Source organism: Eutrigla gurnardus (genome assembly GCF_963514095.1).
Source record: "Eutrigla gurnardus genome assembly, chromosome: 1".
Classification (NCBI taxonomy): domain Eukaryota; kingdom Metazoa; phylum Chordata; class Actinopteri; order Perciformes; family Triglidae; genus Eutrigla; species Eutrigla gurnardus.
In genome coordinates this window covers 27813490-27836752 of record NC_139915.1, presented here as the reverse complement: position 1 = coordinate 27836752, position 23263 = coordinate 27813490, and the positions used below count along the sequence as shown (strand labels likewise).

The 23263-nt window shown below is 41.3% G+C and overlaps 2 protein-coding genes across 5 annotated transcripts; both read left to right on the top strand.

Annotated features, from left to right (window-relative positions):
• Window positions 1–1607: 1607 nt before the first annotated feature.
• paqr5b (progestin and adipoQ receptor family member Vb) lies at window positions 1608–9633 on the top strand. Of its 2 annotated transcripts, XM_084013311.1 has the most exons (8): window positions 1608–1812; window positions 2184–2311; window positions 4834–5039; window positions 5543–5669; window positions 6477–6521; window positions 7090–7186; window positions 7658–7802; window positions 8615–9633. In XM_084013311.1, exons 1-8 carry the CDS (start codon window positions 1759–1761, stop codon window positions 8893–8895), a joined length of 1083 nt encoding a protein of 360 aa, XP_083869437.1. In that variant the 5' UTR covers window positions 1608–1758; the 3' UTR covers window positions 8896–9633. The 2 variants fall into 2 exon arrangements, with proteins under 2 accessions (XP_083869437.1, XP_083869438.1); XM_084013312.1 differs by lacking the exon at window positions 6477–6521 and having other exon boundaries at window positions 1611–1812.
• A 514-nt stretch (window positions 9634–10147) lies between these two features.
• LOC311015753 (kinesin-like protein KIF23) lies at window positions 10148–20934 on the top strand. 3 transcript variants are annotated; one of them, XM_084013172.1, is made up of 24 exons: window positions 10148–10225; window positions 10950–11016; window positions 11219–11347; window positions 11682–11787; window positions 12214–12350; window positions 12456–12568; window positions 12718–12888; window positions 13149–13190; window positions 13562–13674; window positions 14138–14259; window positions 14469–14571; window positions 14694–14773; window positions 14919–15038; window positions 15397–15556; window positions 15681–15845; window positions 16018–16184; window positions 16285–16458; window positions 16869–17102; window positions 17353–17661; window positions 18859–19092; window positions 19310–19398; window positions 20001–20061; window positions 20157–20197; window positions 20323–20934. In XM_084013172.1, exons 1-24 carry the CDS (start codon window positions 10212–10214, stop codon window positions 20336–20338), a joined length of 2967 nt encoding a protein of 988 aa, XP_083869298.1. In that variant the 5' UTR covers window positions 10148–10211; the 3' UTR covers window positions 20339–20934. The 3 variants fall into 3 exon arrangements, with proteins under 3 accessions (XP_083869298.1, XP_083869299.1, XP_083869297.1); XM_084013173.1 differs by lacking the exon at window positions 13149–13190; XM_084013171.1 differs by lacking the exon at window positions 13149–13190 and having other exon boundaries at window positions 17254–17661.
• Window positions 20935–23263: the final 2329 nt, after the last annotated feature.

Here is a 23263-nt window from a genome sequence, read left to right as displayed (position 1 = left end):
CAGGTGGTTGCACAATAAATTCCCTACACGAGACAAAACAAAAACAGTAGTGCATTCTTGTAGTGCATTTTTTAAACATTTGCATCAGGAGGAATGTAAAGCAGCAGCAACAAACACAATTCCCTGGGCCGATCATATCACCGGCATCTGACTGTGTTTGAGCACCGAGCATCATCGCTGTAAACCCACCATGGAGCCGGGATCTCTTTGTTGTTATCACTTGACCTTGTTCCGTCGGTTCATGACCCTCCGCGTTGACTTGGTTTCCACGGTTGCCACTTACAGTCTTAATGACTTACATATTAACTACCTGACTGCGAGCCAAACCAAACCGCCTTCCCCCGTGTTGTTGTTGTCTTTTGGCTCCCGACCTGTGGTTGTTCCCCCCGAGTGCAGCTCTGCTCCTCTGAGACGCAGGAAGCTGAACGAGATCCCAAGATGCACTGCTGCACTCCGTGTATGACTCCATCACTGCTCATCTGTTGTGATTACAGCTTACCACAAAACTATACAGGGTCACTCGCCCATAAAGTTGGAATCATTTGCAAACATCTTGTCTTTTACAGCGCTAAAAAAATGTTATGAATGTTATGAATTCATTTCACCTGGATAATTGTGACACATAATGTAATCACTACACCTGGTCAAAAGTGATGACTGGTGCATTTTAATGGGAATAAACAGAGGATTGTGACAAACAACATGTTCCAATTTAATGAGCAACATTCTATATATTCTATATATATTTTATATTATAGTTATTTAGCGTAACAAAGTCAAAAGAACTCCATGATCATATGAGATCAAACATGAACTTATCTTTTGTGTTTAAATTTAAGCTATAGATTTGTATTAAGTGATGTCACCAAACATATCGCACCAAAAAATATATATATATATATAAAAGAAAAAAAAAGAAAAAAATACATATATATATATATATATAATAGACTTTTCATTGTTCCTTGCACACGAGTAAAGCTGTTCAACACACCACCAACAACATCCTAATTCTGTGGCGGCAGCGGGACGTGTTTGCTTTGCCTGCTTCAGTGTTTAAACAAGATAACAAGCCGGGGAGGTCTGGCTGGGTGTGACGGCCGCCGTCGCTCTCTGCTGGCATTTCACCAGGAGAGAAGCAAGAAAGTGGCGTGAAAGGAACTCTGTTGACTTTCCTGCCAGAGCGACTCCCTCCATTCATGAGGTCACAACCTCACCTGGACCGGCGGGAACGCCGAGTGTTGAGTTCTGAGCTCCCCGTCTTGCTGCACTGCAGACCTTTACATTAATGTCCATCACTCCGGAAAGGAGATTTCATTTGGACTGAAACCTGCCGGACGGGCTTGACTGTGAGACTGAAAGAAAAGAGCTTTGTTGTGGAAACAACAGACTTTTTCATCTGAACACATAGATGTTGTGATCTTGAAAAACTCGTCTTTCATTGAACAATAATCGTGGTCAAAGGTGTGTGTGTGTGTGTGTGTGTGTGTGTGTGTGTGTGTGTGAGCAGACCTGTGTGCTCCACCTCCACAGAGACAGCAGCAGCAGCAGGAGGAGGAGGAGTAGAAGGGTATAAGGAGGAGGAGTTGTCCTGCAGGTACACTGGATATTCTCGCTGGGTGGAGATGAAGGGGAGAAACCTTGAGAGCAGCTCAGCAACACCAACCTTATAAAGGCGGAGGCACAACCCGCGGTCTGCAGCCTCAGTTCAGCTCACCTCCCTAACAGTAGCAGCAGCAGCAGCACCTTGCAGGAGTCATGCTGAGCCTCATCAGGTTACCACGAGTCTTCACCATCAATCAAGTGCCCAAAGTAAGTTCATCTTCACGGTGTCTTTACTGGACATTTCAGCTTCCTTACAGTCGGACACAGCACGACTCAATTAGGGGGTTAAGTGCTAAAAAATCATATTCACTTCATGATAATTACTACTAAAACATAAGCATTTGTTTGAGAGGGATGCAGAAATATTTGAGTTTGAAGCCTTCGTGGACAAAAAATATCTGCCAATTCAATGTAATGAAACGCTCTTAAATAAGTGGTTGTTCACAATCCATACAAGAGTATAGAGTCTTGTCTTTTTCGTCGTTGAGACGTCTTCCTCCTTCAGAGCGAGAGGACAAATAGTTTTCACAAAGTTGTCAAACTGGCTCAGGACTCACCAGGAGTTTTTCTCCCTCTAGGTTTTCCACGAGGACGGCATCATCTCCGGCTACCGACACCCCCGCAGCTCCGCCACCGACTGCATCCTCAGCCTCTTCCAGCTGACCAATGAGACGCTCAACATCTGGACGCACTTTTTGCCCACCTGGTACAGCTGACGTTTCCTAAATCTGTGTTCCTTTAGCTGTCGTGTGTCTGTTCGGCTGACGACATGTGACACACCTGAGGGAGTTTTCTCTTGTTTTTGTAGCCAACTGTTTTGGTGCATTTAATTGGTGCAAGAGGTCACGGCTCAGCAACTTAGTAGAAAATCGGATTATCATCTTTTCTCCTGCAATTCAGTTCTTACACATTTCTGTGATTTCCCAAAATCCTACAGAAGCAAAGCTTTGTTTTTTGTCCTGTGTCTCGCACGGTGTGTAGAGCATGACGTTCAGATATTCATCCACAATTTCCTCCTGTGGTTTTAGAGACTGACATTTCCCTGAAGTCCTTTGCAGCTTAGACGGAGGATTTATTATATCAGTTCTGGCACATTACCTGCTAAAGACCACCAGTCACTTTTACTGCTCTGCTTCAGAGTTACAGTACCTGTCTGCTTGGCGTTCAGTGAATCCGGATGCCGGCGGAGGAGTGGACTCGTAGTGATAAAACCGCCTTGGATACTGTAGACTGCTGGCACAGGACATGTACAGTATGTGCCAATCACTCACATGACTTACAGTGGTCTGGAACCACTCCAGTACATGCAGACGTGTTTGTTGTGATGTCCCAGCAACCATGTGGGTCTGATAGACCTCCTGCAGCGCCGTACAGGACTCTCATAGCACAGCTGCATGTATACCGTGTATTTATCCTTTCAATTTACACATTTACTCAATTCATTCCGCCAAAACTCCAGAGAGCCTTGTTTGATGTGTCTCAGATGAGTTGATTTCTTTTAGGCTTTTTCAGCTTCTTCTTTTTTCCAGTAGAGTGATATCTAAGACGCTTCACCTGTAGGTGCAGACAGATGCTTAACAGCTGAAAGAAGGTAGATAAGTGGAAGAATGAGGACGGTTTCCATATCTGCCGGCTGCAACTCAGTGGAGCTCAACTAACTGGAGCTCCATAGAAGCAAAGAAATATGACAATAATCCAAGACTTACCCGATGCCATTATTCCATTGTGCCTATGTGTGTGTTGATGTGAGTAGATCTCTAGATTTAGAGTTACTACAGAGGTTACTGCTCCTTCGAGATGCTGCACTTCCTCCCTGCTGGGATGCCGGTTGCTTTGACTGCATCGTCCAGGGAGAAAGTGTGTGTGTGTGTGTGTGTGTGTGTGTGTGTGTCTTGGGGCTCAGTGTACACCTACAGGCAAGCCGCTAATGAGCCGATCTGTGCTCGAGGCTTATGAGTTGCCTCAATTAGCTAACTGCTCAGTGACGGGGAAAAGCACAAATAATGGTGATTTGTTAATGAGATGCACCGAGATGTGCAAACAGACACGCGAGGCAAACTAAGATCGCGTAGCGCCATTAGCTGTTGTGTAACTGACAGTTGCTGCCATTTGCAGGGTTTAATAGATTTAGTTCTTAATGAACATCTTGGTTTTGACTGCAGTGACAGGTACAGGGATTACAAGCCAAGGGAGTGTATTTTAAATGCCACGAACATAATTAAACGTCTGTCTCAGTTGTCATTATGTGTGTGCACACAATATACATATATCTGTAATATTGTAAAAGTATATCCATCGTTGGCGTTTGGATCTGCTTGAGAAGGTAATTGGCCTTCACGCGGGACGTTTATGGATTTGGGTTGTTTTATAGGATTATATCTGATGGCTTCATGGTTCTGTGTTTACTTCCACCTGTTTAAATGTTCCATACTGTTTTGCTTATTTTAATAGAAAAGGAAGTACACCCACAGCAGTTAGCTTAGCTTAGCATACTGGAAGCAGAGCACGGCTCTCTGCCTTAGCACTTAACATGCTGTATCTTTATTGTTTGATCCTTAATGGAGCACAAAAATATACATTTAAAAATGTGGTTTTATGGGAAGTTATGTGCTGTAATTATGACGAAGCAATATCATACAGCAAATGTTCAGCTACTCCTTCATAATATATATTCCTGCTTTACTGTTATTGATACAGTAAATGAACATAATCATTCATAGCATCAGAGAGAGGAGCTGATCACTTCTTGGCTGCTAGAACATGAACTCAGTGCTGAAGCAGCGTTTTCACTGATTAAATACCCTCTACTGTTGTATTGACTACTTCTTCTTCTTCTTAACTTTTGAATGAGCTCATGCTACCAGACCTATAAAGTAACAACAGGCCCGCTCTACGGTGTTTTGTTTCTCTATCTGCCCCTTGTGAGGGTGTTATAGAACCTTCCGTGCCATTCCTCCATTTAAAGTTCCTCCCCAGCTGTTTCATTCTAGGTGACAAATTAATAGAAAGCACATCATAAGCTCCAGAATCTCTCAAAGCTGTGACATTCACATAGATAATATACTCTTTAAACCATAGTGGCCTGTTGACATTCCTCTGTAGGTTCATTTTCTCCTCTTTCTTTGATGCATGCTGACAATGCTGGATGTTTGATATGATGATCGAGCTCCGTCACTAAAGAGACACATCCAGTCTGATCCACCTAACGAGACCCGCTCCTCTCTGCAGGTACTTCCTATGGAAGCTGGTGACGGTGGTGCTGATGCAGACAGCATGGCAGGACTCCTTCATCTGGCCTCTGGTGGTCTTCCTGCTCTCCTGCTGCATTTATCCTCTGGCGTCGAGCTGCGCTCACACCTTCAGCAGCATGTCGTTGCGGGCACGCCACATCTGCTTCTTCTTCGACTACGGCGCCCTCAGTTTCTACAGCCTCGGTAGGTGTTTGTGGTCCACTGGGCCCTCCACGCACACAGGGGGGTCAGGGTTGAAGGTCAGGGTTGAATTATCAACTATTTGGGCTTCTGAGACGCTGGAAACATCCTGAAGCTTTTCGGTCACTATAAAACCTGTTAACCCCAAACCTGAATGCTAACCACGACTGTCTTAAAAGCTTGTGTTTTCTGAAGCTTTTAAATATTTAGAGAAATCTGATGAATAAAGAGAAAATCAAATTTAATCTGCCTTAGAGGTGACAAAGAGGTTTACAAAGTTCTGCCTCTCAAATAATTCAAACTATTTCTGGGAAGCTTTAATGTTTTAGCTACTGATTGAAGTAAGTGTTGGTGTTGTGTTGAATTATATTGATGGATGTGTGTGTGTGTGTGTGTGTGTGTGTGTGATATTCTGCCTATAAATAGTGTGATAAATGCCTCAGATACTTTGTTCTGATGTGAACCATCCAGTGTTAAAGGTTTACAGCTGTGATGGTTCGCTGCAGGTTCAGCCATCACCTACTCAGCGTACGTTTTCCCGGACAAGTGGGTGAACGGCGTCTTCCACCGGTGCTACGTCCCCGTCGCTGTGCTCAACACCGTCGTCTGCACCGGCCTGGCCTGCTACTCCAGGTACGGTGAGAACCTTTAACACAGAGAATAATAGATGTTGATGTTCCTTTTTTTTAGAAAATGTAGCATAATAACAAGATGATATGCTAAACTAGTAGTGTTCATCTAAATGTTCCACTTAAGGAAATTAAGTAGTTGTTAACACGCGTGGTAACGTGTCATCATGTTGTCATAGCAACATCGAACTTCTTGCAGTGTTCTCTAACCCCCAGTGTATTAATTAACTGTTGGTTTGACTTGTAAATAAGGGTAATACCTCAAAAGTCTAGGCCTGGTCCAGTGGTGGAAGAAGTACTCAGATATTTGCATACTGCTGTGTAGAAATACTATGTTACAAGTAAAAGTCCAGCATTCAGAATTTTACGAGCAATATACGTAAGTATTATCATCAAATTAGTTACAAAAATAGTAACAAATATAAATGAAGTCATTGTGCAGAATTGACCATTTCAGAATAATGTTTATTATATTTATTCAGATTATAATCCAATAAAGTCTTATCTTGACTAGTAACTAAAGGTATAAAATAAATGTAGTGGAGTCAACAGTCCACTGTTTCCTCTGAATTGTAGTAGATTAGAAGAATAAAGCAGCAGAAAAAAGGAAATATTAAAGTGAAGTACAAGTATGTCTGAATTGTACAGTACATACTACAGTGTTTGAGTAAATGCACTTAGTTCTATTCCACCACTGTGCTCGTCATGGCAACATTTTAACGTGACTGGTGAAATATTTGTGAAGAAATATGTGCAGAATGTTTTCAACGTGTCCTAATGTATTCTCTCATTGTCTCTCCCCACTGCTCAGGCTCGGCCTGCCATTCCTCCATTACAATCACGACTTTGTGAAGAGGTAAACACGACGCAATTAGCTTCACTATTCCATCACAAATTCTGTTTATTGTGTCTGAACTAATGGAAGCATTACATCGATGTAATTGTACCCTTTAAACGTGTGTGATTATTTCATGGCTTCATCCCACGCACATTGTTGACTCTAAAGAATTGAACAACCCAATGGGTGTTACCTACAGTACATGAGACAGTATGGGGACCGGCCCTCAACAGTGATTTTCTCTAATTGTAGTTTCTGCAGAAGCCAGTTAGAGAGCAGACAAAAGAGTGGCAAAACGTGTTCTGCAACAAGCTGACTCACTGACTTTAACTGTGGTTCTCTGGTTTCAATCCTTGCATAATAGGTTTTCTTTCTTTAAATATGTGTGTAAATAACACTAACACATGTATGTGCTGCACAGAAAACATGGCAATCCGTTGAATGAAACACAAATATACGTATTCAGTCATTTAATTGTTACTCTTTGATTTCAATTTTAAAAGTGAATGTTTCTTTTTTTATTTACAGATTTCCTTACTTATCCTTAAATATCCAGCTACTGAACGCTGTGTTTCTTTTACTTCAGATTCCCTGAGTGTCAGAGTCCAAAGTTCAGCAGATACGTGCGTGTCTTTGCCTTCGCCTTCCCCTGCCTGTTTGACAACATTCCTCTGTTCTACAGGGTAGGACCACATGTGTGTCTGTGCACTTCACACGTTTCACTAACACATCACACACATCTAAAAATAGATAGGACACTGTTTCCTGTCAAACATACTGGACGGCGCTTCAAAACCAAAACTTTTCTGCTAAACAGCAAGGAATTACACAAGAAAATATGTTTTTTTTTTCTTATACTTCAATTTACATGACATTTTGTTACTATGATATCCATGACAAGGGTTATCTCTGATGTGATGTGATTTAATGTAATAATAAGCATCAGTTTAGGTTTTTTTTGTACATTTGTCTGGTCCTGTTGCAGTGAAACATTTCACGCATTCACCCTGAAGAGAGCCACGGTTTAGCTTGATAAAGAGACACTTAATACATGACTTTATGCCTCATTAAGACATTTAAAGGTGATAAAAGTGTAATGAAGACAGCATTTTAATCTGTTAAATTCTTGTTCTGTGTGTGTGTTTTCCTCACAGGTGTTTGTGTGTGTAGGAGAGGGCTGTACGGACAATGACACCAACATCCTCCACTACAACCACATCGCCTTGGCTTTCCTCACAGGCTTTCTGTTCGCCACACATCTCCCTGAGCGCCTGGCACCCGGCAGCTTCGACTACATAGGTGAGACTCATCTGAGGAGCGTTTTGGCGTCTTTGAGCTAAAGTTTTTGTTTGAGCTTTACTTTTTGGATTCATTCTCACCAGCGTTGTTTCCCATCACAGCAGGCAGCTGTTTTTAAGGCAAGAAAAACTCGACAGCACTCTACCTGTTACAGATTAGCTGGGGAACATGGTGGTGCAGCTAAACAGACAGAGAAAGTGATGAAGCGATTACCAGGTTTCCTCGACAACAAAAAGAACTAGATTTTTCCATTGGATTATTGCAGAAAATTAAAAATACACTTGTATGATACTTGCACGTCTTGTTTAGCAAGATCATCTTTACACATGAAAACCAGTTTTATGATAATTCAAGTGTCAATGCAATCGCCAGAAGTAAAAAACAAACGGCTATGTTCACACACCATGTTTGCATGACGCCTCCAGGCTTCTGGACACATTCCTGAAGGGTGTGTTGAGCTTAAAACTAAAACAGCAGCTTTAGAGAAGTATGAAACAAGTTAAAAGAAAATGGAGTGAGCGGTTTGTCATAATGATGCATTCATGTGCTCCTACATTATTGGCTTTCATTGCTTTTGAATGCATTATTTTTAACAGCTCTCTGTCTTCAACACTGGATTCACATTAACACATTAAATGTATTATCGCGTGTTAAACATTGTTAAATAATGCTAATGCATAACCTCCTCCACGTTTGCTTTGGAGATGACTTGCCAAGTGTTGAAATCAGTTGGCAATGTGACACGTTTCCTACTGTGACACTGTTACTGTGCTGCCTGAGGCTCAACCACGACTCGACTGCTCCCCCTGCAGGTCACAGCCATCAGCTCTTCCACGTTTGCGGCATCCTCGGCACCCACTTCCAGATGAAGGCCATTGAGCAGGACATGGTGACGCGGCGGCCCTGGCTCCTAGAGCACTCCATACCCGTCACCTTTGCCAACTCAGTGGGTGCAGCGCTGCTGTGTGTGGTGCTGAATCTGGCTGTCATCATCCTCTACAGTCTACCTCTCCTCTCTGCTCCCGTCTGTCCAGAAAAGAAACATAATAAAGGGGCAAAGAAAGCCTCGGCCAAGGTGTGCCTTTGCTCCTAAACCTCCGGCTTCACGAGTCACGGCTAAGGGATCCCAGCCATACAGACGCGTGAAGAGCGTACATGGTGGATGATATCAAACACTCCTGAGCTAGGAGGAGTGGATGTCATGTATCTTGCAGTCTGCACTATACTCAGGGTGATATTTGGCCTTCAGATATCCCCCTGATGACTGCTGTTACATGTGAACTGCAGATAAAGACGCAAGTTGCACAAGCGCACAATGGAGATTTGACTAAACTGTTTCTTACCATAAGATGGAATGAATCTAAATGTTTCTGAGGAAACTATTTTTTCCTATAAAAAGCTACAAAAGTAGCATTCTAGCTACGTTATGAGGCAGTGCTGTGTATCTTTATAACATATCTTTTTTTTACTCAATTTCTGATTTCCACATGTGGTTGTATGAAGAGACTGCAGCTTCAGGGAACAATAACTATATTGTAGTCTTGCATCTTTATAATGTTTGTACATATTGTATCGTACTGTACATCGTTCACATATATGTGTCAAGACAAAAAGACGGTTATGACGAGGGAAGGAATTGTTTTGCTCTTGAGTTTGATCTGCTTGTAACAAATTCAAAGTTTAGTGAGGGTTAATGAAAGATATGAAGCCTGATACAGAGTAAATATTTCTCTTATATGATGACTTGTTTTGTCTGCTGCCACATTGTGCCTTTGACAAATAAAAAGTATTTATGTACAATGTTATTTATTTTCAAATAAACGATTAACCAAACCTGCCTGCGTGTCATTCTAATGTTAGTATTTTAAAAGAATAATAGAGTCAAGGAAAGTCCATTTGGCCTCCTTAACATAAAGACAATAACATATATTTACAAGAACAAAAAGCGTAACATAGTACTATGAAATTATATTATTATTTACTATGACACAGGATTATGCAGGTATACATTATTATAGATGACAAAAGAAAAAATGGAGGTAAATATTTACAGTCACGTAATTTAAATCAATTATAATTTTCAGGTTTTAAAATTCGGCAATAAATTGGTTAATAATTGAATATCATTAGTTAATTCTTCTTCTTTCTTATTGTTATTTTATCCTCAAATTAAATCATGTTTGTCACATACATTTTAAATGTTCAGTTTAAACATTGCCAACGATATGTGAAAGGTAAGCGAGCCTTCCGGGGCTCGATGCTGGAGGCGGGACTTCCGCTGCGGAGCGCTGCTCGTTGATTGGTTGAGACAAAAGCCACTCGGGAAAACGTTTGACTGGGGGACATTTTCAAATCGAGAAGAGGCGCCCTGTGTTCAGAGCAGAGCAGACGCGTTTGACAACACCAACAATGCAGAGACCAAAGTGAGTATTACAATCGTGTTTAATTTAACTCGATAAACTAAAGTACGTTAACTGCAAGCGGTTGGTATGTAGAAGAAGCAACTAGAATGTTAGCCTTCTTAATGTTAGCTTAGCTCGCTGTCTGGTCCGGTAACGCGTAACTAGTTGACTGGCAACTTGGTCGATATCGGTGTATGAGCTCACTTTTCAACGGACGTTACCAAGTTGTTTTATATATCCGAGAAACGGGAAAAACGTATTCGAACTTTACTTAACTAGACATAAAAAAAGTGGCAAATTTTATGTTTAATTCATATTTTTCGTTGACCGTCACCTGTGTACCTGAGCTAACTTGGCTAACGTTAGCTATCGTGACGTTAACTGGTCGGGAATTCATGGCGACACAGTAGGTTATGCATACATCACATAATATAATCATAACAACGATGACCAAAAGTGTAGGCAAACCTTATTTCAACCCCGTATACCTGCTATGTAGGATCGTCTTAAATGTTAAAAGATGATGTTGTTTTTTCCAAGCTCTACGTCACAATGCTCAGTCGTAAAAAAAATAAATAAAAAGAGGATGAATTGAACTTCACAGCGAGAGCCACGTAATGTTCAGGTGTCCACATAGTGTTACTAAGGTGAAATATTACGATTATTAATGAAGTTATGTGTGTTAATTTAATATTGCATGTATTTTGTGTGTGTTTGACATTCTGTGTTTCTTTATCACGTACAGTAAAGGGAAGACTCCTCGGAGGCCTGGCCACAAAAAGGCATCCAACATAGACAAAGATCCTGTCGGAGTAAGTGAACGTGTATTACTTTGCTTTTCTTCAAACAAAATGATATTTCAAATGGAAAATTCCCCTTAATTTGAATTTGCATTGTACTAATATAGTGATTCTTACAAACACAATACCTCAAACTTTTTGAATTTATGAAATCCGGAGACATTTGTGTCTTAGTGACCGACGATATAGACTCATGGAGTCCACCTTTTTGTAGGTTTACTGCCGCATACGTCCTCTTGGAGCAGAAAACGAGGAATGTTGTGTTGAGATGATCAGCAGCTCCACTATTCAGCTCCATGCTCCTGATGGCCTTAAAGCAAACCGCAATGGGGAATATAAAGAGGTAAGTGTATTGCAGACCACCAGTCACCTGAGAACAACAGCAGATTGTGCCTCTGTACTTCTTTCCTTCGTTTCCTCCTGACATTTCATTCAAGAGGTTCATTCAGTCAGGAACAGAACAAATTCATACCACGTGTGATATATTTCAGTTGACCTTAACAGATATCTGCTTTGTCCTGAATTTATCTTGTCAAATTAACTTAATGGGTTTATTAAAAAGACAAAACATCTATAAATGAGATTTGATCCTTGTAGTCAGTGGAGACTTTCCTGGATAGTCATTGGTTTGATACATGATGATTTATATGTATGTTTTCTCTCTGTTTATCCTTCAGACACAGTACTCATTTAAAAAAGTATTTGGTATTAATACCACTCAAATGGAGCTGTTTGAGGATGTCGCCAAGCCTCTGATAGATGACCTTATTCATTGTAAAAATGGTAAGTGAATAAAGGTTTTTTGAACTGAAGATATAGACAAAAAAATCACTTTGTTGTCGCTTGGTGCCCTCGCTGATTACTGCCTTAAACATCCTGGACACGTTTGTTCTTGTGATGTTCCTGTTTGTTAATAACCTGACTTTTTGAGTGTTACATGTTTGATTATGTACATAAAGATAAAGATGCTATTAAATAATTAATATAAATCGGCTGAAAGGGATTAGTTTATCCAGAAGATTAGTTGAAACGGATTAGTTGATCCTGGATGAATCATTGATTCTGATTGGGATTTGGACTGTTGGTCAATTAAAACATATTGTCACACATAGTGAGTGTTTTTTCTGACCAACATAATATATCACCAACATATTTCTTAATCCTCTGTGTGAAAGCTACTTATGTAATTGTGATATTCCATGTTCATAGGTCTGCTGTTTACATACGGTGTTACTGGAAGTGGTAAGACCTTCACCATGACCGGCTCACCCGGGGAGGGTGGACTCCTCCCCCGCTCTCTGGACATGCTCTTCAACACCATCGGCCCCTTTCAGGCCAAACGATTTGTATGACTTACTCATTACTTGTTTTGTGTAGTTGTTCTCTAAAAAAATATTACATTTTGGAGAAGGGCGGGAGGTTTACTTGATTACTTTTTAAATCTCCATCAGGTGTTTAAACCAGATGACAAAAACGGAATGGAGATCCAGGGTCAAGTTGATGCTCTCCTGGAGAGACAGAAGCAAACCAGTCAGCAGTCGGTGCCCAAAACACCATCCTCAAGGTAATTGAATAACTTTATTTGACTTTTTACTTCCTACACTATTTACGGTGCCAAGTACTGATGAAATCTGAGGGATCTGCATTTCACTACAGGTTCACTGCTGTTTATTGATGTTGGTTTTCTTTTGGTTTGTGTTTTGTTATTTTTAGGCAGAAGGCTGACCCAGAGTTCGGGGATATGATCAGCTCAGAGGAGGCGTGTAAATGTGACAATGTGGATGAAGACTGTTGTTACAGCGTTTTTGTGTCCTACATCGAGATCTACAACAACTATATCTATGATCTCCTCGAAGATGCTCCGTTTGACCCAATCAGACCAAAGTAAGAGACAGCATTTAAAACCAGTTTATGCTTAATGGAAGAAATGTCATGTTGTCTGTATAACACTTATATGTATTCAGGTTATTTGTGGTGCTTCTCATGTATGAGGTGGCTCTGCAGTAAATTAATATAGTGATAAAATTGATCTTTTAATGTAGTTAAACTCTAGTAGTTGTGCAACCACGCGTGTCTGCATTACAACCACTTTGACTGTGTTCCATATATGTGCTTAATACGTTAATTGAGATTATTTTTGTCAGGTGGCTCGCTGGAGGCACGCCTGTACGGAACAATGAGTTCACGTATGTTGCTGGTGAAAGTACATTACGCAGTACATTACGCAGTACTCTGTGGCTGCTCTCCCGTAGGCCGTCATCAGTGCATTTCCATCCCATTAATCCAAAGCTGTGTAAATAGTCCAAGTGTAGCGTTCTAGTTTTTACATTGTTTTAGTTGCTTCAACGTTCTGCTCCCTGCTGTTGCTTTTAGTGTGGAGACGCATAACTTCCCCAAATGGCTCAACCTTGTGTGCAAACCCAGAGTGCATGTGTCTGTACCGCTAGCTTATAGAATGTTGACACTAACATCAGGTTTTGTCGAGCTTTTGCTGCCTGTCCTACCAAAGAGCACATTGTTTTGTTACATTACGTTCATTCAGTCATTCATTTTTCAGAGCACCTCAATCCAAGATTCTCCGTGAGGATCAGAATCACAACATGTACGTGGCTGGCTGCACAGAAGTCGAGGTCAAATCTACAGAGGAGGCCTTTGAAGTCTTTTGGAAGGGTGAGTGATAAATACTAACTTTCGGTCTTACATTGTATTTTGTGTTGTTTTGTGTGTTCCCCTTAAAATACAGAACCAATTATGATTGGAGTTTGGCACTGTGAGATTTAAAACTTATTTTATACAGTTTTCATTCTTAACTTTTGTATATTCTCATCATAAAACCATTAAAACAGCTATTGAGCTCACCTTCTGTGTGTCTACATTGACAACAATGGGTTTGAGAGCGAAACAAACGCAGCCAACCGTCTCTTCTCTAACATTTCTTTGTTACGATGTTTGTTTGGAGCTGATGTGCAGCAGAGCAGTTTTGAGATGTATATCTTCCAGTGACTTATCAGAACCAAACCAACAGTCATAGCAATAAATCTGTTGATTTTATAAAGTAATGATTTAACCTCTATTGTTCATGTTTGTTGTTAATAACACACATTTCACTGATGATGCTCTGCTGTGTCTTCAGGACAAAAGAAGCGGAGGATAGCCAACACTGAACTTAACCGTGAATCCAGTCGCTCACACAGCGTGTTCACAGTCAAGCTGGTCCAGGCGCCGCTTGATGCTGACGGGGACCACATTCTACAGGTGATGCAGCTTCAAAGTTACATATCGATTTTTATGTTTGTATGTAAAAAATGTGTAATTTGTTTCTATGATGAATGTTTATTCAAAGAAAGCCAGTGGATCGGTTGTTTTTTCTGTGACGTAAAGCAGGCCAGATAAAAATGCATCGTATGTCTCAAAGGATTCCAGCCAATGTTTGGTGATCCCAACGGCGTGTTATTAAATTGCAGGACAAAAACCAGGTGAATGTGAACCAGCTGTGTCTGGTTGACCTGGCAGGCAGTGAGCGCACCAGCAGAACAAGAGCAGAGGGAAGCCGTCTCCGTGAAGCAGGTCAGTTCATTCCTGTGTGGCCTTCTGTCTAAAGTCAACCGGAGGGATTTTCTCTGTATCTGCAGATGTTCAACATATGTAATAGTTGACACCAACCATCTATAGTAATATCCCATTTACAGGAAATATTAACCAGTCTTTGATGACACTGCGCACATGTATGGAAGTCCTGCGTGAAAACCAGATGTGTGGGACTAATAAGGTTTGTACTTTATCATCTGTTCATCGCTGTATCATCATTTTATTTAACTCTTGTTCTGTTTTATTTCTATCTAAAGTAATGTTAATCATCATTGGTCATATTCCAGTAGGTACAGTTTCACATAGCCTTTATTTTTTTCCCCCAGATGGTGCCATACAGGGACTCTAAAGTTACACATCTGTTTAAAAACTACTTTGATGGAGAAGGAAAAGTCAGGATGATTGTGTGTGTCAACCCGAACGCTGATGATTATGATGAAACTATGGTAAGACATTGTATTTGTGTTGCAGAATGATTTGAATGTAAAATATAGTCTCTTTAATCTCACTAGGCCCTTTTTCACAGGAACCACTTTGACATGTCATTGGAGGGTAAACATTAATTAATTATGGACCAGTTCCATTTTAGGTTGGTCAATCGTGCTTACAGGAATGGCTGTGACACACTTAATAGAATAGGACCATAATTCATTTTAAATATTCAGAACTGCTGACTCTTTGAAACTCAACAAATTTCAAAATTGAGTTTCAAAATATCAATATTTGAGTTATTTTTGCGCTGCTGGGTGCTTTAAGGAAATTAGGGAGTGTGTTTCTCATGATGTTTTATCGTGTGTGCTGCAGCTGGTAATGCGCTTTGCTGAGATGACCCAAGAGGTGGAGGTGGCGCGGCCGATCGACCGGCCGATCTGTGGCCTTGCTCCGGGTCGCAGACAGAGAAACCGAGTCTTCAAGGATGAGCTGTCACGTCGCATGGAAGAGCGAGGAGGTGCCAGTATTGCTGGTATATCTCCATCAAATGTTCTAGCTCATTGTTCTCACGTCATGCTGCATCCTTACATGTCCGATATGCATTTATGTAAAAACATTTCTGTATGTGACTAATTGAAAACAAACGTCTCACACAGTTGATGACCCAGCTATGATGAACCAGCTCATGGAAAGCCTTCCAGCTCTGCCTCATTTTGAGCTGGTCGACCCAGCTGATGATCAGACGTTGCCCCGTATGATTGAGATCCTGGAAAGGAGGCATCGGATTCATCGGATGATGACAGAGCAGTTCCACAACTCTGGTATGGGTCTATTTATAACATCAAAATAATTGTTTGGTTCATGACTCCCTACTCTAGGTTACCGAAATATGGATAGGATGTTTCTCTGGTCTGTATTTTTCTTATTTTGTTTTAAAAACTGTAAACCCAATATTGTGACTTAACTCCTTACATTAATGTGTTTCTCCCACAGCCAACTCGCTGAAGTCCATGCTTCAGCAGTTTGACGATCAGCTTAATGCAAAGGACACATTCCTCAACGATCAACGAGGCAAACTGGCCGAGAAAGACAAATTCATCGTCAGCCAGAAGACGGAGCTAGAGCGGTTAGAGAAAAAATCCAAAACGCTGGAATACAAGGTCTCTCCTCGACTCAGAAAACTCTCATTGTTGTCTATATTTGGTTTGCAATATTATTTAAATCCTTATATGATGTAAATTTTTTCTTCTTCCTCTTCAGGTGGACATCCTGCAGAAGACCACAAACATGTATGAGCACGACAAACGCTCACTTCAGCATGAGCTGGAGACCCGAGAGCAGAGGCTACAGAGAGAGCTGACGGACAAGAGGCGCATGGAGCAGCGCATGCATGGCATGGTGTCGGACACCAAACTCAAGTGGGAGAAGGAGTGTGTAAGTGGAATTACTGACGGACACCCTACTGCTTTTGGGTTTGTTCATTGAGGACTTGCACATACCGTACTGGTCAGTAATTAACATCAGGGGAGCTGTAAATATATGTTTGTGCCATGCCGTCTGTTTCATTCATTAGCAGCGTAGTCTGTTTATTGTTCTAATACAAAAGTAATATTTAGAGAGGTGGTGCTGTGGCAGATTTTAGCAGAAGTCATCATTGAAAAACAAAACAATCCATGTAGAAAAAAAAATGAGTGCAAAGACTTTGTGGCTAATAAGAATTCAACTAAGCATTAATTGAGAATCCATAAATGTGAGCTACATTACCTTCCCAGAGTATTTTGTCATATAGGATAAGATGATGAGACTGTTCCTTCGATTGTTTCCCGCTGGTGTTTTCTAATTAGGAAAGGCGAGTGAACGCCAAGCAGATGGAGATGCAGAACAAGTTGTGGGTGAAGGATGAAAAGTTGAAGCAGCTAAAGGCCATAGTGACGGAGAGCAGCAGCGGCGGCGGTGGCAGTGGCGGCGGCGGCGGCGGTGGGTTTCCCACTCAGCGTCCAGAGAAACCCGAGAGGCCTTCAAGGGAGAGAGATCGCAACATGGGCCAGAAGAGGTCTCCCTCGCCATTACCCCTCAATGTGAGTCATCAACTCCATAACACTGTCTGTTGTCACTGCCCAAAGTGTGCACTTGATCACTCTCCCTATGAATTTAATATGGAAATTTTGCATGCCACTAATTATTATTATTGTGATAATCTTATAAGGTTGACATGGTTACTGTTCACAGCATCATCTTTTCTTGTATCACCCTGCTGTTGTCTATTTGTGTTCATCTGGAGCCCCTAACATCCACAATGCTTGGCCCCATTCCCTCATCACTTTTCAGGACTTCATCACAACTCCTTCCTACCAAAATCAAGCCAGTGTTAGGGCAGCTCAGGATGCTTACCCCAACTCCAACGCCTCCTCCTCGGCGTATCCCTCAGTAGCCTCCTGCATCTCAGATTGGGAGCACAGGTTTCCTGTAGACTCAAGCAGGTGCCTAGACCCTGGGACTCCCCAGAGGAGCCGGACTCCCGCCCCATACCACAGCACCAGCAGCGTGGGTCGCAGGAGAGGCCAGCGCTGGGCTGCAGAGACTGAGGCCCCTGCTACGACTCTTGTCTGTGGGCTAAACCTAGAGGCAGGCACACGGGTTAGTTTGTGTTTGATAGAGCCTATATATCCTTAAAGGTATAATATGCAGTCACATTGTGGGTTGATGTTTGAAATACAGCGTTCAAAAGTCGCCCCCCTCTCAGGATCAACAGTCGAGAGGGTGCAGCAGTGGTCGAGCGTCGCCCTGGTTATTGTCGGGGGTTACACCCCCGGGTGGGGCCCAGACGTTCTTTGCTGATTCCAAGAAGAATACTAAACACAGCAAAATGACAAAAATATAAAATACAGGCAGAGGTCTCTGCAAATACAGATGCTGCCACACACTTGTTGTGGGTCATAACGGATGTTTGACAGGAATTATTTTTGCATCCGTCTAAACATGTTTTTGTTTTGGGGAAATTGTTGCATATTATACCTTTTTAAAGATACATTTAGGTTTTCTCTGCAAGCCTCGCCTTAGTGTAGAACTGCTCCCCTCAAGGTATCATTAGATGTGTGCTTGTTTAGAAATGCATCAAGTAGAGGAGCTGCATCAGTGCAGGCTGGTAGTTCTTTTATCCAGACTATAAGTCGACTGATCTGTCTTCTTCTCATCTTGACTTGCGTCTTAAGACTCCGTAGTAACAGTAGTTGTATCAGCTTTGTAGTTCTTTCTGTTGCTTGTTGCAAATGCTCTCTAGAATAGTGTGTGTTTTTTTCTTGTGCTGCATCATCACATTCAGTAGCAACACTTTAACAAAAACTCTGGCGAAAACAGTGACCAAAATGGAACAATCTTATATTGTTCTTAAGTCCGTGACTTCGCTGTATCAGTGCACTGCTGCAAACCACATCTGAGTTCTGTCTGCATGTACTCTTTAATTGCTAAACCCATTTCCGCTTCACTTTTTGCACTGCTTTGCTGGTTAATTCGTATTCCCTCACTGGGCTGTTTTCAATGCGGTCTGTGTGTTTTTGAAGAAATGAATTGCTGGAAGGCCTTACTATGGTTTGGGGTATGATTTGAGTCTACATGTGGATGGCTAAAATACATTCAAAATGCTGAAATGTAAAATTAACAAAAAAAGTGGGATTGCCCTGTCCCTCTTGGACTTCCAGTATTTCATTTATTGCCACGCTAACACCCTCTAATGAGCGACCTTCACTAATAACCGCCCGACAAACTTGAAATGGTCCCCGTTGTTGTCACATGTGAATAACTTCCTGTTTGTCTTTCTCACGCCGGGATCACCAGACGGCCCCTCCAGTTCATCTAATGCACAGGCGCTCACACTCCGCGGGTGGGGAGAAATGGGTAGACCACAAACCGTCTTCCAATTTGGATCTAGACACTGTCATGCAGCCAATCTTATCCAATGCAATCAAGGTGTCGACCCCGAATGAGAAAGCTCTGTCTAAATGCCACAAGTATGTGCTTAGACATCAAGAGCTTGCCTCAGACGGGGAGATCGAGACCAAATTGATCAAGGTAAAAATGACATAATTGCTTAATTTGAGACTTTTGATTATTTGATATCTTGCATGAATTTGACTTGATTGCATTCTGTGTCTGATTACACATCCACGTCCTGTGATTTATTATAATTTATTTTGATGTTCATTGCTTGGTTTTTCTTATTGTTTTCTCCTTTGAACATTTGTGTGAGTTTTGTTTTTGATAATTATGTTTTTTTAAACGTCCTAAGGGCAACGTTTTCAGGACGAGAGGCGGAGGACAAGCTGTGCAGTTCACTGACATTGAGACGCTAAAACAAGAGTGCCCAACAGCATCAAGGTATAGTATTTGCCAAAGTACTACAGGTAGAGCAATATGACATAAAATATGGTAAAGTTACATAAATACTTCACACATGCCTAGTTTTAATATATTTGCCAGCATCATGTCATGATTTCGGGCCCAATCAAACAAAAAATATTTAGGTCCACTTGCAGCAATAACCTTTTCATTACACATTAAAACACAAAAGTATTTTTGGAGGAGTAGGTTAGGGAAGGATCAATATACACTTGATAAACCTGCAGCAGGGCCAGTGAAGTGGCTTTTAGCGGGGCTGTCGAGCCCAGAGGTTTTTATGTGCTTAACTAAGTGGCTGGAAACACTTGTAGGAACAAACATTTATTTGTAGTTTTATACTGAAACATACACTGACTGAAACCCGGGGGAAAGGGATTGTTTGTCTCTCTCCTCTCTAATTGACACCAAAGTAAAAACATTTATTTAGTATTTTCTTTATCTATACTGATGGTAAATTAATTTTAACACCTACAGAGATGCTAATCACTAATTCATCTAGCCTTAATCTCGCATAAGATAAATATCAACATATTCTAATCAGAAGGAAGTTCAAGGCCATCGGATACTTCTTTTTGTTTCAGTCGCAAGAGGCGCTCGGGGTCTGGAGATGGAGCAGCTGAAGTGGAGGAAGTAGAAAACAGAGTAAGCTCTTAATTAAAATACAACAGTGTACTTGTGTGTGTGTGTGTGTGTGTGTGGCATTTATCCTACTTCCTGTGTCGTTCCCCTCCCTTTAGGCTCCAGTGGCAAGCACAAGTTCAGCCTTTGGGTATCCAAAGTAAGTAAATAAAAGCGCCCACGTGTTTATGAAATGTTTATCATGCGTTTATAAGGTTCCAGCTGTTGCCTTGGTTTTAAAATGAGGATTATTATTAAGGTTTGTACTTGTTTTCTTACCTCCAGACGCAGAAAGCCTTAAGTTGCTGGACATATGAAGGAACGTTTTTCTTCTTGAAGACGTGCAACATGTTTGCCTCACTACGGGAACAGTGAAGGAGCGCCGTGTCAAACTATGCATCTTTTTTAGAGTTGGAGCATTTTTCTATTATGACTGATTTCAATTGTAATGTATGGATTAGTGTAGTAGGTTTTTGGGTTTTTGTTTTTAGTTTTGCTACAGTTATTAGAGATGGACATATTTAATAGCCCTTTATGAATATTCTGTGATTTATTTAATATTTTCTATTACTGCATCTTCTTTCTGCCACACAAAGCTATTTGGGCTTTTGAACAATAGAAATTGTTTATTTTTTTACTATAAAACGTCATTGCTTTCTCTTTTTTCTCCAAGGGTTTTTCATTTATTGGATATTACACTGAGCTCATGCTGATTACAAAAAAAGAATAGAGTGCAGATCACAGTTTTAGAATGACAATGTGTAGACCTGTAAATATAGAGCTAATCTCAACCTCTGATTAACTGTATATAAATATCACAAAGCTTTTTTTACTTCTGTTTATTGAAACAACTCCTCAGATATGTAACACTACCCTTTTTGCTGGCATTAAATGTAATCAAACACCAAGTGTCGCCGTTGTCATTTCTCAGTCCTTGAAGATGGATGCTCTTTAAGGCCTTGAACACATCCAGAAGACAACAATGTGAACTATGAAAGTGTTTATGGAGTAGAGCTAGTTCTTCCAGCTTTTCTCCTCTGTGATATTTTTTTCTGCGTCGCTTTCTTTATGCTTTACTTTCCCAAAGAATAATCATGAGAGCAAGACAGATGTTGTAGAAATGTAGAAATGTCATTTGAATATATCTTTGCAACAATGGTTTCTAAATAGGAACTCTGCAGTTGATTTGGTGGACTTTATGCAACTTTTACTTGTATTGTGTTAAAAGCAGCAGTATAGTATGTATAGAGTATGTTTATCAGCATTACTAAGTCCACACTTGTCAGGCAGAGGGGACAGAAAAAGTGTAGTTTGCTCTGTGAACAGCAGGTGGAACTAAATACCTTTGAGAAGCACATATTTCTAAACAACCATCTAGGAATATGTGCTTTGAATATTTTAGATTTAAACGGGTCTTCTTCAGGTGAAAACCGACGTCATGTTATTACTTAAGAAAAAGCTCTTTGGTACGAGTTCCTTCCATGAAAAATGAAATGACCCAATCACACAATGAGTTCGACAGTCGTCCAGTTCAGCTTTGTGCTTCCCAGAATGCCTTACTGCGTCGTCGGTATCATTTCACAGTGAATGCCTGGACAACCGGGATGATGAGGTCACTGATTTGCTGAACTACTTTTCTGCCTGGATGATGAGCTGTCATTAATGTGTCTCAGATTGAAATTTCACTTCACAGCAAATGAAGCTGAAAAGTGTGCGTGGTAATGGCCAATGTGCACTTGGCAAATTGACTATAGAAGGCAATTAGGTTACTGGAGCCGCTGGATTAATATGAGCAGGGTTTTCTTTCTATTTAGAGGCCACTGAACATGAAGTCCGCTCACCTTTTGTGAAGGTTGACAATTTGATGATAATGATTGCTGAATGGCTTTATGGTGATTTATTTTTCCTATATGCACCTGGCATGAGATTTGTATAATATTTAGGTATTATAAAGACAACGTTCTATAGGTTTTAAAGTGCTCTATAGATACTGGGGTTTTCTGTCTGGTCACATGGTGAGGATGTTGGCATTTGTTTTAATGTTAAAGGAGTCATCACCTGGTTTTATACGTATCCAGCCCCCCTTGGATCGCTTTGGATCAATTCGTAAAACTTATTAGAAAAAAAAAAAAAAATTTTAATCAAACATTGAGCTTGTTCTGACCCTTTTTCGTACCGCGATTTTATCACGCGAGATTACGCGCGAGGTTTTGACTGGTCCGGATGTGCATTGTATAATATGTAATGAGGCGCGCGTTGATTCGCCGCAGGAAGGACAGAGCCGGGGGGGCTTGCCTGCATGCAGACTCCAAAACATAATGGCGGCGCTTCGGCGATTTCAGGTAGCGGATGGGGCGGGGTTGGGTGGTGAAAGAGGGGTGGGCTTATGCAAGTAGCCGCCACGGTGACGTCACCGAAGGCGCAGAATCAAAATCTCGTGCTTTAGGAATGCACACCCTTGTGTGCTATTCCTGTTCGGAAAAAGAGCAGAAGCGAAAAAACGGCGCCACTTTCAAACTCCAGCCTTTCAGGCAAGTTTCAACTGAGGTCAAACACAGATATGCATGTTTTTACAAGAGAAATTGCGATTTCCTGGTGATGACTCCTGAGTGTGTTTGACCTCAGTTGAAACTTGCCTGAAAGGCTGGAGTTTGAAAGTGGCGCCGTTTTTTCGCTTCTGCTCTTTTTCCGAACAGGAATAGCACACAAGGGTGTGCATTCCTAAAGCACGAGATTTTGATTCTGCGCCTACGGTGACGTCACCGTGGAGGCTACTTGCATAAGCCCACCCCTCTTTCACCACCCAACCCCGCCCCGTCCGCTACCTGAAATCGCCTGAATTCCGTAAGGTTCGTCATTTAGTGTGTGCGCCATGACAGGGGGCTGTTTATGTTTTGGAGTCTGCATGCAGGCAAGCCCCCCCGGCTCTGTCCTTCCTGCGGCGAATCAACGCGCGCCTCATTACATATTATACAATGCACATCCGGACCAGTCAAAACCTCGCGCGTAATCTCGCGTGATAAAATCGCGGTACGAAAAAGGGTCAGAACAAGCTCAATGTTTGATTAAAAATTTTTTTTTTTTTTCTAATAAGTTTTACGAATTGATCCAAAGCGATCCAAGGGGGGCTGGATACGTATAAAACCAGGTTATGACTCCTTTAAGTAACCAAATGTGTTCTCAAAAATGCATTAAAAACTAAAGTTACAAGCCTGTTTTGGAAATG

Coding starts and splice junctions, on each gene's coding strand:
- paqr5b (XM_084013311.1), top strand. CDS start 1,759: ATGCTGAGCCTCATCAGGTTACCACGAGTCTTCACCATCAATCAAGTG. Junction 5,670..6,476: donor GGCCTGGCCTGCTACTCCAG/GTACGGTGAGAA, acceptor CCCACTGCTCAG/GCTCGGCCTGCCATTCCTCC. Junction 7,803..8,614: donor CGGCAGCTTCGACTACATAG/GTGAGACTCATC, acceptor CTCCCCCTGCAG/GTCACAGCCATCAGCTCTTC.
- LOC311015753 (XM_084013171.1), top strand. Junction 12,569..12,717: donor CCCAAAACACCATCCTCAAG/GTAATTGAATAA, acceptor TGTTATTTTTAG/GCAGAAGGCTGACCCAGAGT. Junction 15,846..16,017: donor AGAGCAGTTCCACAACTCTG/GTATGGGTCTAT, acceptor TTTCTCCCACAG/CCAACTCGCTGAAGTCCATG.